We start from the raw sequence: 14,346 nt of genomic DNA on the forward strand, positions 1-14,346 counted from the left end.
GAACCCTGGCTTAATGAGACTACTTGTAGTTTACATCAGAGCTGTCGGAGGGCAGAAAGAAAGTGGAGAAAAGATAAGCTCCAAATCTCATATGAGATATTAAGGGATACGTTGTTACAGTATCAGAAAGCGGTGAGATTGGCAAAGTCCAACAATTTTTCAGATCATATTGAAAAGAACTGTCATAGTCCTAGCATACTTTATAATACTATAAATGCTGCTGTTTACGCCTCTGTTGGTTTGATCCCACATCCTTTCTTTTATTTCTAAGATTCTAGAGAAAATACTATTTCATCAACTGCAGAGCTCTCTGAACGGAAACAAAAATTTTGAAGCATTCCAGTCAGGCTTTAGAAAATGCCACTCCACAGAAACAGTATTGGTAAAGGTTTTAAACTATATTTTACTAATTGCTGACTTTGGCAAATCTGCAGTGCTAGTGCTGTTAGATCTATGTGCAGCGTTTTACACAGTTGACCATGCAGTTCTCATTTCACGATTGGAACACTGTGCAGGCCTTCGGGGAAATGCTCTTGAATAGTTTCAGTCTTATCTTTATAACAGAAGCTTTTCTGTTAATATTGGAGAGTTTATGACAGGTGCAGCCCCTCTTACCTGTGGCATTCCTACAAGGTTCTATCTTTGCTCCGAGTTTATTCTCATTGTATATGCTTCCTCTGGGGTCAATTTTTAAGAAACACAATATTTAATTTCATTGTTATGCGGCCGATACCCAGATTTATCTGCTCCTGGAATCTGATAAGAGAGGTATGGATTCTCTGTTGGCTTGTCATGCTGACGTGAAGGCATGGATGTCCGTAAATTGTCTTCATCTCAATGAAAATAAAACAGAGATTATAGTTTTTGAATCCTCTGATACCTTTAGCTCCTCTTATTTAGATTTTGGCCTGCTGTCTTCATTTGTCAAACCATTAGCGAAGAACTTGGGTGTGTTTTTTGATAGCTCTCTTAAATTTGATAAACAGATTACTTCTGTTGTCAAAACCAGTTATTTCCATCTCAGAGTCCTAGCTAAGGTGAAACAATTCCTTTCTTTTAAGGACTTTGAAAACGTGATTCATTTCTGGTCGACACAACAATAACAGTGGGCATAACATGAGAAACAAGAAGGTGCTAGACCCGAGACTCGACAGTACCCCCCCCCCATCAGGAGGGGGATCACCTGGTCCCCGGTAGAAGTGCATGATCACAGACCGGTCCAGAATGTCCCGGGATGGTACACAACTCTCCTCTGTGCCATAACCTTCCCAGTCAACTAGGTACTGTACGCCTCCTTCACGGCGACGGACAGCCTGTAATCTCCTGACAGTATAGAAAGAAGAGCCATCCACTTGACGAGGGGGTTGGGGAGGTTGCTGGCAGGATGGAGAGGGAAGCAAAACACAGACTTAACCCTGGACACATGAAAGTCAGGGTGAACCCGACCAAGTCTGAGCCTGACAGCCACAGGATTAATTACCTTAGTGATGCAGTATGGACCAATGAATTTAGGCGTCAGCTTGCGAGAAGGCACATGGAGAGGCAGGTCAAATATAGGTTGGGGGAGAGGACCGGTGACGATCGGCCGCTGCTTTGGTCCGTCCTCCAGTTCAGGCCAGAACCCCTCCAGAGCAAACGGGACCACAGCATCGGGTTTCTGTGACGGAAACAAAGGAGGGTTGTAACCAATAAAACACTCAAAGGTGGACATACCTGACGCAGCTGAAGGGTGGGAGTTTTGGGCGAGCTGATGGGAGAGTTGAGAGCACCAGGAACTCGGGTTGGAAGATGTCAGACAACAAAGCATTCTACCAAGATCCTGGTTGCCCCGCTCGCGTTGACTGTTGGTCTAGACGGAGCAGACCAGCGGGAGTGAGGTTGAGGGACTTGCATTGAGCATATATCGGGCAGGTCAATACAAACAGTCTGACTTCAGCGGCCATCGATGGCCACCAAAAACGTTGGCGGATGAAAGGCAACTTTCCCTGAATATGTCATAGTTACATACTGCAGGACTAAGGCGGGGAGAGAAGAAAGCACACGGGTGCGCTTCCCATCAGCAGCAGATCCGTGAGACAATACTACACCGACCCCAACGTCAGATGCGTCAACCTCGACAACGAACTGGAGTGCAGGATCTGGAACAGATAAGACAGGTGCAGAGACAAAACGGGACTTCAAAGTATCTAAAGCAACCTGAGCGTCATGTTTCCACCTAAATGCCACTTTAGTGGTGGTCAGCGCTATGAGAGGCGCAACAGTTAAGCTGAAGTTCCTGATGAATCGCCGGTTGAAGTTGGTGAAACCTAGGAAACGTAGTCGGGGATGGGCCATTCGGTGACAGCCTTTATCTTAACCAGATCTGCTTTGATACCGCAGGAAGAAATTATATGGCAAAGGAACGTAACTGACTCGGCGTGAAATTCGCAATTCTCCGCCTTGACATATAGCTGGTTCTCAAGCAAACACTGGAGGACCCGCCTAGTGTGCTGGGCGTGTACCTGGATAGAGTGGGAGAATATTAAGATATCATCCAAGTACACAAAAACCAACTCATTCACTCATCATCCTCTCGGATGTGGACCAGGTGATAGGCATTACGGAGGTCTAATTAAGGAAGCTAAGGCTCCCTCCAAGAGTTCATAGGCAGAAGACATAAGAGGTAATGAGTATCCCACTATCCTAAACAGTGATGTCATTCAGACCTCAATAATCAATACAGGGACACAGGGAGGCATCCTTCTACTGAACTAAGAAAAACCATGCACCCGCAGGGGATGACGAGTGATGTATGACACCAGCCAGAAGAGACTCCTGAATGTACTTGTCCAGGGCCTTTCTCTTAGGACCTGACAGGGAATTAAGGCAACTCTTCTTGGTCAGAGAAGTGCCTGGAAGGAGATCAATGGCGCAGTCGTAGGGGCAATGCAGAGGAAGAGATGTGGCCCGGAACTTGCTAAAGACCATGCCAAGATCATGGTACACCACTGGGACACCGATCAGGTCTGTGGGATGTACCTGCGAAACAAAATGGAACAGAGAGGATAAGTGGCATGACCAAGACAAGATACATGACACGAATGGCTCCAGGCAGGAGTTATTACCCGAATCCATGTGAGGATTGTGCTGTATGAGCCAAGGATGTCCCAAAACAACTTGGTTACCAGGGAAATCAAGGAAGTACATCACAATGCTTTTGTGGTGATTCCCAGAAAGAAGGAGACTTACACTAGGGGTGACATGAGACATGGTGGAGAGAAGTGTGCACACAAGTGGCAAACTGGTGGGTTGTGGTTGCGCTTGTGAAGTTGCCTTCGGCCCCTGAGTTGAGGAGAGTTGATAGGAGAGGTTGAAGAGGAGATGGCGCCAACCAAAACTCTCCAGACTACTGGTGGGCCTTGGCTTTTAGCTGATATTTAACTGATGGCGAAGCGGCCTGCTTATGCGATTCAGGAGTCAGATGCATTCAATGCTTGCGAAGTGGCAGAACCCAGAGGAAAAAATCCAATGATGAATCCCAAAGATCCAGTAACGGGTCGCGACTCGCGCGTGAGAGAATCAGACAACAAACTGTCTGAACAACAATCCATGAAGATAAAAAGTCCAAAGCACTGAAGCACTCCTTATGTGCCACACCGCTAGAATGTCCAAAGTAATCCGTGACAAACGATTTTTTGGTGATCAACAAGATATAATCCACAAAAGGGGTGCAAAGGTGAAAGGCGCAGTCCACATGTCAGGGAATGGCGTTCCTTACGTGCCACACCGATAGACTCTCCGAAGTAATCTGTGAGGAGAGAATCCTTGTGATGGACAAGGATTATCCACAATGAGTGTGCAACACTGGAAAGCGCAGTCCATACGCCAGGGAATGAAGTTCCTCGACACAAACGGCAGCAGCCGCGGCGATAACGATCGAAATTCTCTTGTAAAGGGAACCCAGGCAGCAGTGAGTGTCGCAGCTGGACAATTAGATCCAATTCACGAAGGCAGAGGGACCAGCATAGAGTGTAATCCGGAAGCTGTGGTAGCTGGGGGAAAACAAAGAGCAGACAAGTGGCAGACACCCGTCAGTAGAATACAGCACTGGAGGCTGGACAAGACAAGGTGATCAATAAGTAGGTTTCAAGACAAGGATGATCATAACTTGGTTCAAGACAAGGTTTCAGGACTGGCCGTCACTAGGTAACTAACAATAATGATCCAACATAAGACAAGAGAAACACGAGGAATAAAAAGGAAAGCAAAGCAGAGTGCAAACGTGGGACAGCTGGAGAGAGGGAAGAAATCAAAAGATAATATTAGGGAAATCAAGATGAGTTTATTAATAAGGTAACGAGAGGGGCGGGGTGAAAACAAGCGGACCCCGAGCACACAGTGAACTGTCACAACAGTGCCCTGTGCTCGACACAACATTAATAGAGGACAAGACAGAAGAAACAAGAAGGTGGTGGACCCTAGACCATTTACATTCTAACGCAACAAACAACAAAATATTAGGAATTCCTGGTTGATGCATTTTTAAATAATAAAATAATTGTAATCATTTTATTTTAATTTTTTGGGGCCTTTTTCATCTTTCTGTGGATAGGACAGTGGAAAGTGAGACAGGAAATTATGGGATGAGATTGTGGGAATCGGAAGCTGGGAAAGGACCACAAGCCGGGATTCGAGCTCGGGTCGCCAGAAGTGCTGCTGCACAACATGTCGGCGCATGGTCCACTGGACCACTTGGCCCCGACGAATAGTGGTTTATTAAAGGTGTTTTTAATTTCCTAAAATATGTTAAAACACCCTATATTATTCATGTGATATGCAAGTTTCTTTTACATTTTTCTGTAAAATTATGCCTAAGCTGTTAAAGGCTGAGCTGCCATCAAGGCTAAATAAAGCTAATTGCAGAAAAGGGACCAGTATGATGGGCTAAACCGTTTATTTAAATTGAATATCGAGTCCTCACTAGCTGTCCATCAGTTTCACATGATTGGCTACAATGCTCAATGCTGCAAAGCACGCTGCAATTTCGAAATCTTTGGTCTGAAATCATAATCAAATCTTTTTCGAACTCTCACTACAAAATTTGTCAGATTTGCACAAAATTTGTCAGATTTGCACAAAATTTGGTATGTAGCATCAGGAGATAGTATTGACAAAATATTAAATGAATGAAATGTTAATATTGAATGGTTCTTGTATCCAGCGTCAACAAATTCTATGGCCAGCTCCCCAAAGGGTCATGTGGCTGTATCTTCGCAACGCTTTTGTTTATTAACATAAAACTTACTATGTACCATGGCTGGCACATCTTGTCAGCCTCATAAAGGTTTTGTGACAGCACCACCTAGTTGTAAAACATTAAAGGCAAATATTTGTTCAAATTTCTCAAAATCGGATCATCTGACATGTCCTAAATATTTCCCTCTGGGCCATGGTTGGGCTTGACCCCATAATTGCTGCTCACAGCTATATTTATATTTTGTTTTAATATGTGAACTTAGTAAACAGTTAAAGTAATACTCATTCCAACTTTTCATATGCCATTGCTTTTATGAGACGTATATGTTTTCTCCAGCCAACCCCTGAAGAAAAGCAGATTGAAGATGCAGCAGACATGACAATCATTGCAAATCTTCAAAACAAATCACAAAGTTAAAAACTGAAGTATATTTGACCCATGAATTCACATCTAAGATAGGTTCTGCTTCTAGAACTACATAAGGTTCAGCACTGTATCTATCCTTAGCTTTACAGATCGCAGAAATATCTTGCTCAGATGCTTGTGGTTGGAAAATGTGTAATACATATAGCAAGCTATGTTTTCTGCACTTATTCTCTAAGCTGTAGCACGATATAAAGTTTTTCTCAATTTTGATGGACCTGTGTAGGCGTTACATATAAACTTGCTAGCCACATACATGCCTTGTCAGGCCGAGGTGGTGCACCAATGAGACTAAATCTTCCCATAAGACTACAGATTTCAGATTAAACAGTTGTGTACCTTACTTAAACATTACATCTAGACATTTGGCAGACACTTTTATCCAAAGCGACTTACATTGCTTTATCCCATACATTTTACATAGGTATTTGCAATACCCTGGGATCGAACCCACAACCTTGGGTTGATAACACAATGCTCTTACCACTGAGCTACAGGAAAGCTACATTAAGCTACAATAAGTTAATAGATAATGAAAAAAAAAAATAATCATCAAGTCATGTCAAGTCAAGTCAAATCATGTGTGGTAACACATGTCTGCTATCAGCCCTCCGATACCAAAACTTCTGCTTATTCAGAGAACATTTTCTCAAATAGCCACACAATAGCCAGGAAACTCTTAGCACCTCTCAACACGTCTGCCTCCATGTGATTTGTAGCACTCCACTGTTTTATAGATTTACAACCAGAAGCCCAGGCTTGGAGGTTCACGATGAGCATAGCTGATTACAAAGATAACGGAAGACCTCCTCCTATTGTAACCAGTTAACCGTGCCGTCTGGTTCATTATTGTTTGGCTACATAGCATTGTCAGAAAAGTGCTAGTGAGATAAACTGCTGTTCACATGGCTTGCACAAGAATCAGTTTACTAAAAAACAAACATTCAGTTATGTGTATGCTTGAGTCATCTGGTATGGAAACAGAAATGTTCAGTTTGTGATTTCTAGTTTAGTTTTCAACAATTTCACATATCACATTAGTTGAACTAAAGGGAATAAAACGTTAAATTATGGCATCACATTTGATACAGTCACATCGACTTTTTCAATTTACGCGATGTTTACATATACGGTGATTGAAGATGTTTGCTTTGACCATTATGTACAGAATCTGCCCATTAGTTTAGTTTTGATTCCAAAGCATACACCTTGCCCTGAATTGAAGAAACCTTTTCTTTATCCGCAACTAACAAAAATGTTACCAGTGGTTTGAGGTTGCTTTTGGTCGAGTGAGAAACTATCTGATAACCTGTATATGTAATCAGCCCTAGACCTCATGTTCTCTGTCTGCTTTTCTGTGGTTTAGGTGGCAAATGGAACCTGTCTGATTAAATTCGATTGGTGTTTGTTTCTTATAATCTGCTATGCTCCAGATAGCACTGCAGGGGTTGTGGACTGCAACGTCTTCTCACAAATGGGAAACTGCTTTGTAGAGAGATGTGTGTTGTGAAATAAATTCAAAGATTTTTGTGCTAGAGCTATAACTATAAAAAAATGCAATTCTAGGGGCCCCATAGTATATTTTAAAAAGGTGTAAGGGGCTCAGCGCGAGTCGTCAGACAAAGTTGATGCACTGAGAACCAAGAAACCTCAAACCATTATACGCTGCTTTATGCAGTTATTTCAATCTCATACTCTTTAAAGAAATGCAGAGAAACCAGAATGGCTGTGATAAAAGAAAAGTGTTTCAGAGGTTTTGAAGTCAGCTGAATCTATTGCGTGGTGATACTGTCTGTTTAAGTCTGTCATTGGTTTCCTGTTCATGCTGTGAAGAAGAGGTTTGACACATTAACACTGTGTACTGTGCTATGAAGGATAAATACTTCTGTATTGTGTCTTTACTTCACATTAAAAGATAATTAATTTATTCTTCTTTATCAAGACGAAATTGCAGTTAATAATTCAGTTTTCTGTTTCAAAAAATATACTGTCTTTATTTCATGCATGATTTCAATCTTTTGACATAAATCATTACTATAAGTCAGCCTTTATGTTTGTCACCGATATGTGTGGCAAATAACTAACCAAAGTATTAAAAATGCTTGTCACCTTTGAAAACAATGCTTAATCATTTAAAAAAGTAATATTTTTCCATTTCCTGAAAAGCAGTGAATTTGGACATCCGAGGTTTCGGATGGACAGCTATGATGATGTTATGAAACCTAGCACAGGAGTGTTCTTCATATTCTACAGATTCATAACCACTCCAAGTGAACATCATCATTTCCCAACCCACGCTAAGACCTTCCACATCCGCCTCTCTGCTCAATGACACCTAAAAATGGACCACTGCCCTAACGTCCCGTCATCCTGTCTCCAGATGCCGTCCAATGAGATTCTGAGGATGTGCTATTAACAGCGCTACCCACTGTGTTCACTGGGCAAGTGTCTTTACAGCACTGTCTTTGAGGGTTTTTAACATGATTGTTTAAACATGTTGCATGTCTCAGTGCAAGTGTGCAGAGCCACACTGTGACAGTTTCGCCATTAACACTTTCAAGTGGCAACAAGATTTCTCTCATTCTTGCCAAAAAAGGAAGAGGGATGCAAGATCTAAGATTCTAAGAAACTCTCCACAGCACTTGTTATGTTAAGTAAGATGCATTTCTTGAAGGCTGTCACACGTAAAAATAGGTCTTACTACTGGAGAACCCTTCTTTACAGTCCTACACTCTTGAAAATAAAGGTGCTTAAAAGGTTCTTCACACCGATGCCATAGAAGAACTATTTTTAGTTACACAAATCCAAAAGTTCTTTGAAGAACCATCTCTTTCTTACTTTTTATAACGCCAAGAACCATTTTTGCGAAAAGAACCTTTTGTGAAACAGAAAGGTTATTCAGACGTAAAAGGTTCTTTATGGAACCAAAAGGTTCTTCTAACGCATCGAAGAACCCTTTAAAGCACCTTTTTTACGAGTGTATATTAAAAACAATGATTTCAGCCAAAAAAGATTGTAGATTTAATGTCGTTGGGGTTTGTAAAATTTATTTTTGGTTTTCATTTACTTCAATATGAATGATTTTTTCTTAAATGATGTTTGTTTTTTATATCCCTGTTAGTCTGACTGATCCAAAAGGTGTTTTGAAGCAGGTGTTTAACAGATTTCCTATTTACTGCCATAGTAGGGAAAATAAATACTTTGGGAATCAATGGGGGATGACATTTGTTTGGTTACTGATATTCTTTCAATATCTTCCTTTGTGTTTAGCAGAACGAAGAAATGTATACAGGTCTTTACTGGTGCACTATAAGGTGGCCCTGGACTTCTTCGGCAGGGGCGGCCCACAAAACCCAGCTTACAACATAACTTAAGCGAACCATTCTAAAGGACTGTAATTTATAAATGTAAATGTTTTTTAAGATCTTTCATGCCACCTTGCAAAGTCAAAGAAACATTAAACAGTAAAGGCCAGTAAAGTCTAAGCACTAAATAGAAATCAAAGTGACATAAAAGCCTGCCTAAACATGTCAATATAATATAAGGTAATGTATTTAAACTGACCATGACAAGGTGTGACTAGACTTTGCTAACAAATATTGTTTTACATCAACTATTAAGTCCAAAATCAAAATGATACAAGTCTTAAAAAGTTAGCATTTAGCATTTATAAACCGTGAAAACAGTCCCCCTTTGTGCTTAATAAGTAGGCCTAAGTAGCTTACTAATAAGCTTAATAAATAAAGCTTAATGAGCTTCTCAAAACTGTACATTAAAATACAAGTTTGACCGAAAAATGAAAAGACGCTTCATTATTGTGATGATATTTCTGCGGTCTATTGTATTCTTCCATGCTAATAAAATGGACCATATACACACAGTCATATCTTATGCCTCATATGCTATAAAATTATCATTATGTTTTTAGACATGTTAACTCGAACATCATAAATTGTGACAAACTATTTTTCAATGTTTTCAAAAATAAAACTCACAAGAGTTGAGTAGTTTGGATCTTTGGATCTTACCACTTAACATTTTTTATTGTAAAACCGGTGGCCTTGTTATGTTTGTCTTCCTACATCTCACCACACGGTCATCATTAAACTGAATCCACCCCAGCACTGCAGTTCGCGTATGTTAAGGGCCCGCCTACCGACATTTAGTTCTGCCTCCTTCAATTTGATTGGCTGAAAGTTCTGACTTCTTTAGTTTGATTGGCTGTATTCTGATTGTCTTGAAATCTGTGAACCCAGTCTTTTTTTATTTGATTGTTAATGTGAATCTTTTGACATTGACGAGCGCTTGTTACCACTGCGAAAAACACTGGGACACAGAAATCACAACAGCTAGTAACATGTGAGCAAAATAAAATTATTAATGTTATTATTTCTTTACATCCCCACAGTGGGCCGGCCTACATTGAGCAACGGCCCACCAGGAAAACTGCCCCTTTAAGATGTGATTGCACGCCAAGTCATCCACTTACTCTTCATGTCAATATAAAAACCATGGAAAAAAACAAAATAACAAATATATAGAAAACACCCAGCGTTGGCTCAGATGTTATTCCTGGAAGAACAATTGTAGAAACCACACCTAGAACAAATATAAAATCGTCCTACACAGCCATGAAAAATCCTAATCTGATTTAGATCTCTGTGAGGATATAATGTACCAGTTTATAAAATAATAATGTCTGTTTTAATAAGGCTTCGTTTTAAATCCACTAGGTTTTGTAGTTCGAGGCTACCTTTAGAAATGGGGCGAAAGGTTTGACATACATAATGAAACAATCAGGAAGTTAAGAACTATTTAAGGCGAGTGTTTAGGCTTCTGAGGCTCAAAGCGCAGCAGTCATCTCCAGCGGAGCACATTAGTACAGCGCAACAGGTGAGTGTCACGTTATCAACGGAGCTCAGTGAGGATGAAAAGGTTTCTTGCAACAAACTTCATTAGCCTTATTGATGTCTGCTTGAATAGTGATGCGAATAGGACACAGTCCGCTGTGACAAGAACTTTTACTGAGACGCAAATGAATTGTTCAGAATGGATAAAGTGTCAGTGTTTAAAAGGTTGGCTAAGTGTGCATGTTAGTTTGTGCACGAGCGTTATTATTTATGCGATTACGCATATCAGATTTGTGGACAAACATCTAAATATAATTTGAACGCTATGAGCTCGCAGATTTTTGCTCAATTTCTCCGCAGATGTTTTCTTCACATTCACTCAAATCTGGTGTATGGTAGTTTAAATAATAGTTGTTAATAGTTTTATAATTAAGTTGAATTGTTTTAAGTGCTGCAATTACATGTACATATATACAAACAATAAATCAAATTAATATTTGGTCATTTCTTTTAGTTTGGTTTCAAAATGAGATAACTCCGTTTAAAAAATATTTAAATCATGTTTTTATTATGTTATCATGTTTTTTTTGTGCGTTAGCTGTATTTTTTTAGTTATTATGGCTTAAATCAAAACAAGATTTTGAGAAATTTCATTTTGGAACCAAACTCCATATTCCAAGACATCGAATAAATACATATACAAATATGTTCAAGAGACAGACAAATTGTTATGAAATAATAATAGGCCTGCTCCTCAATATTTTACCATTGTCAAAAAGTTGTATGCTAATTTAATATGATGTTGTATTTGGGTTCGAAATTAATGTTCACTTTGACATCAAGTTATTGTGCACCAAAACAAAACCAATTAGTAATACAGTGTGGGCAATAATACCCTGGTCTCCATTTCCAGTCTGTTGCTGGACGTGTGTGCATCAGTGACGTGAGGCTGATATCTCTTTCAGAATGAGGATCAGTTTACTAAATAAGGCTTTGAGATCAAGTTGCCCATAGAGCACAATAACAGCGAGGACGTTAACTTCAAATCGCTTTGCGTTGGTTTATGAGGTTTAGATTGCAAAACGCTACGTGATACAGAGATTTTCCAGACATGGCGCATTGAGCAAGTTCGGTAAGGAGCAGGTGTCTTTATTCACACCGGTCTTCAAATGAACTCTTTGGTAGGATTGGAGCGCAGTGAGTGATTGGTGACCCTGAACCTGAAGATTAAACATGCCGAGGTCGTTTTTAGTGAAGAGCAAACGGGCGCACAGTTATCACCAACCCCGTTATCTGGACGACAACTACATCCAAATCGAGAAACTTTTCACATGCCAAGGTATGAACTCCAAATACCGTAGACGTTTATATAACAGGCAAACTGTAAAAAACAGCCATCAATGGAATGTATAAATTATCCATTTTGGATACTTTTGTGACTCTTGCGTTTAAGAAAGTCAAATGGTGCAGGTCTCTGAGAGCGCAGTGGATGCCGGCAACCATTCCCCTAAAGCCAGCATGGTGTGCACGGCGGATAATTCGTCTCAGCAGTCGCCGCTGAGCTGTGAGGGCAGTGTGTGTGACCGCGTATCGGACTATGATGACTTTTGGAGACCTCTTGGAGACTCTCCAGGTTGGTGGTTTTCATCACGTGTGTTTATGAGTGTGCTAACACGGTACTCGTTCCTTACATCTTCCTCTATACAATACATTTACAGATTTGGATAAATGCCCGGGGCCTTCGTCCTCTCCAGACGACTCTCAGCCTTTCGACATGACTTTCCGCCCATATGTCTGGGCCCCATCAACATCAGAGCTCAGGCATCTCATTCAATCATGCAATCGAGTGCCTGTCTCTGTAGATTCAGAGACATCAATTGGGGTGTATGATACCATAGAAAGAAGACCAGGTTCCCACCGCTTCTTCGAACCTACTCAATCCGAACGATTTTACCAGGACTATGGATCTCTAAACACTAACCTATTGGATAGTAGCTTTTACGCAGACCTCAAGAGGTCAAGTAAAGGATCAGAGATCGATTCAGAATCCAATATTCTATGCACTCGACATCAGCCTAACTCGTCCTACAAATGCATAAAATGCACTAAGGTATACTGTATAATCCATTTCTTTTGTCACAATAACAGTCAAAAGTTTTAACACATATTTATTGATTATAATGCTGACAATGATAAGCGAATCATTTTTATAATCATTTCAAAAAAATCTCGGTCTAAATCATTAACTTCGTAAATAAATAACTTAAAAGAAATTCAAAACTATCTCAAACAAACTTTTACTTTTAATCCTATATTCAAGTGTATCCAAGCTTTTGGCTGTAGCTGCAGCAGGTTTTAGGCATAGGCCTACAAACAAAATAAATAAATAAAATGCAGTCCTTTTGTCGGCAAATAATGATTAACTTTTATTCTTTAAAACAGGTGTTTTCGACCCCTCATGGGTTAGAGGTTCACGTGCGACGATCACACAGTGGCACGAGGCCTTTCGCGTGCGAGATGTGCGGCAAAACCTTTGGTCACGCGGTCAGTCTGGAGCAACATAAAGCTGTCCATTCACAAGTAGGTTTGCATTCATTTCGTAGCATTCATTTACATTTAGTAAGCCTCGAAACATTACAAGCTCCTGCTAATAATTTTTTCCCCCGCAGGAAAGAGTCTTCAGTTGCAAAATATGCGACAAAAGCTTTAAGAGGTCGTCCACTCTGTCCACGCACCTTCTCATCCACTCTGACACGAGACCATATCCCTGTCAGTACTGCGGCAAACGATTCCATCAGAAATCAGATATGAAGAAACACACTTTCATTCACACAGGTGATTTACATTTTGAGTAAAATTATGCTGCGTTGAAAATTAAACGAATTAATAAAACAGGCTATAATTTAGTCTGGCCTAGATTTTGCTATTTGTATGCAGGTAATCACTAACATGACTTATTGAACCATGGCGTACGCATACATATTTTAACTTGTTTAATGAAGTTAGTCAAATTAAACTGCATGACTCGAGTTTGCATTGACTTACACAACAACACCTTTTTCTTTCTCTCTTTTAGGCGAAAAGCCGCACAAGTGTCAAGTGTGTGGCAAGGCCTTTAGTCAGAGTTCAAATCTCATCACACACAGCAGAAAACACACCGGATTCAAGCCGTTCGCATGCGAGCTGTGCGGCAAAGGCTTTCAGCGCAAAGTAGATCTGAGGAGACACAAAGAAACGCAGCATGGTCTAAAATGAGACTAAATGACAATATAGACATTATTTTTGTTTTTATTTGTTTGAACATGTGACACTAGGCTGTAGTAGATGGTTTTGTTGTGTGGTTTTATTATTTCCTTCAATTATTGGTTTTATAACATGAGAAAAAATTTCTCTGCAAAACATGAATAAACTGATACAAAAGTGTTATTTTTCATTACATTTGGACTTTTACAATCAATTTGTATTAGGCCATAAACAGGTGCTTTTAAACAGGTGCTCACCATGCATTTTCGGCTAAATTGTTCCATAAAGAACCTTAACCATCAGAAGAACCTTTTTATTCAAAAGTAGTGGAATTGGTTATTTTACTATCGAGAAGAACCTTTAAGTAATTCTCGGTCATGGGACTGAAATGTTGCGACATGTCATGGAAAAATGTTTTTTTTAATACACATTTGCAAGTATTGATAGTGTGCAGGATTTTTGTTTATTCAGGATTTGTTTTTTAAATTTTTCATCTTTGGAGAACAATTGCTATGGTTGGGATCGTTCGTATCACTTTATTCAGGTGTGTAGTACGGATACATGCAGATAGCCCAGGTATATAAAGAACCGGAA

General features: G+C 40.1%; 1 protein-coding gene across 1 annotated transcript; it reads left to right on the forward strand.

The window, feature by feature from the left end:
- The first annotated feature begins 10,356 nt into the window (after positions 1-10,356).
- On the forward strand, positions 10,357-13,764 carry gfi1aa (growth factor independent 1A transcription repressor a). Its single transcript, XM_056744545.1, has 7 exons — positions 10,357-10,552; positions 11,695-11,848; positions 11,963-12,142; positions 12,228-12,619; positions 12,952-13,089; positions 13,179-13,344; positions 13,586-13,764. Exons 2-7 carry the CDS (start codon positions 11,743-11,745, stop codon positions 13,762-13,764), a joined length of 1,161 nt encoding a protein of 386 aa, XP_056600523.1. The 5' UTR covers positions 10,357-10,552; positions 11,695-11,742.
- Positions 13,765-14,346: the final 582 nt, after the last annotated feature.

Source organism: Triplophysa dalaica, chromosome 3 (assembly GCF_015846415.1).
Source record: "Triplophysa dalaica isolate WHDGS20190420 chromosome 3, ASM1584641v1, whole genome shotgun sequence".
NCBI lineage: Eukaryota > Metazoa > Chordata > Actinopteri > Cypriniformes > Nemacheilidae > Triplophysa > Triplophysa dalaica.

Coding starts and splice junctions, on each gene's coding strand:
- gfi1aa (XM_056744545.1), top strand. CDS start 11,743: ATGCCGAGGTCGTTTTTAGTGAAGAGCAAACGGGCGCACAGTTATCAC. Junction 12,620..12,951: donor AATGCATAAAATGCACTAAG/GTATACTGTATA, acceptor TCTTTAAAACAG/GTGTTTTCGACCCCTCATGG. Junction 13,345..13,585: donor ACACACTTTCATTCACACAG/GTGATTTACATT, acceptor TCTCTCTTTTAG/GCGAAAAGCCGCACAAGTGT.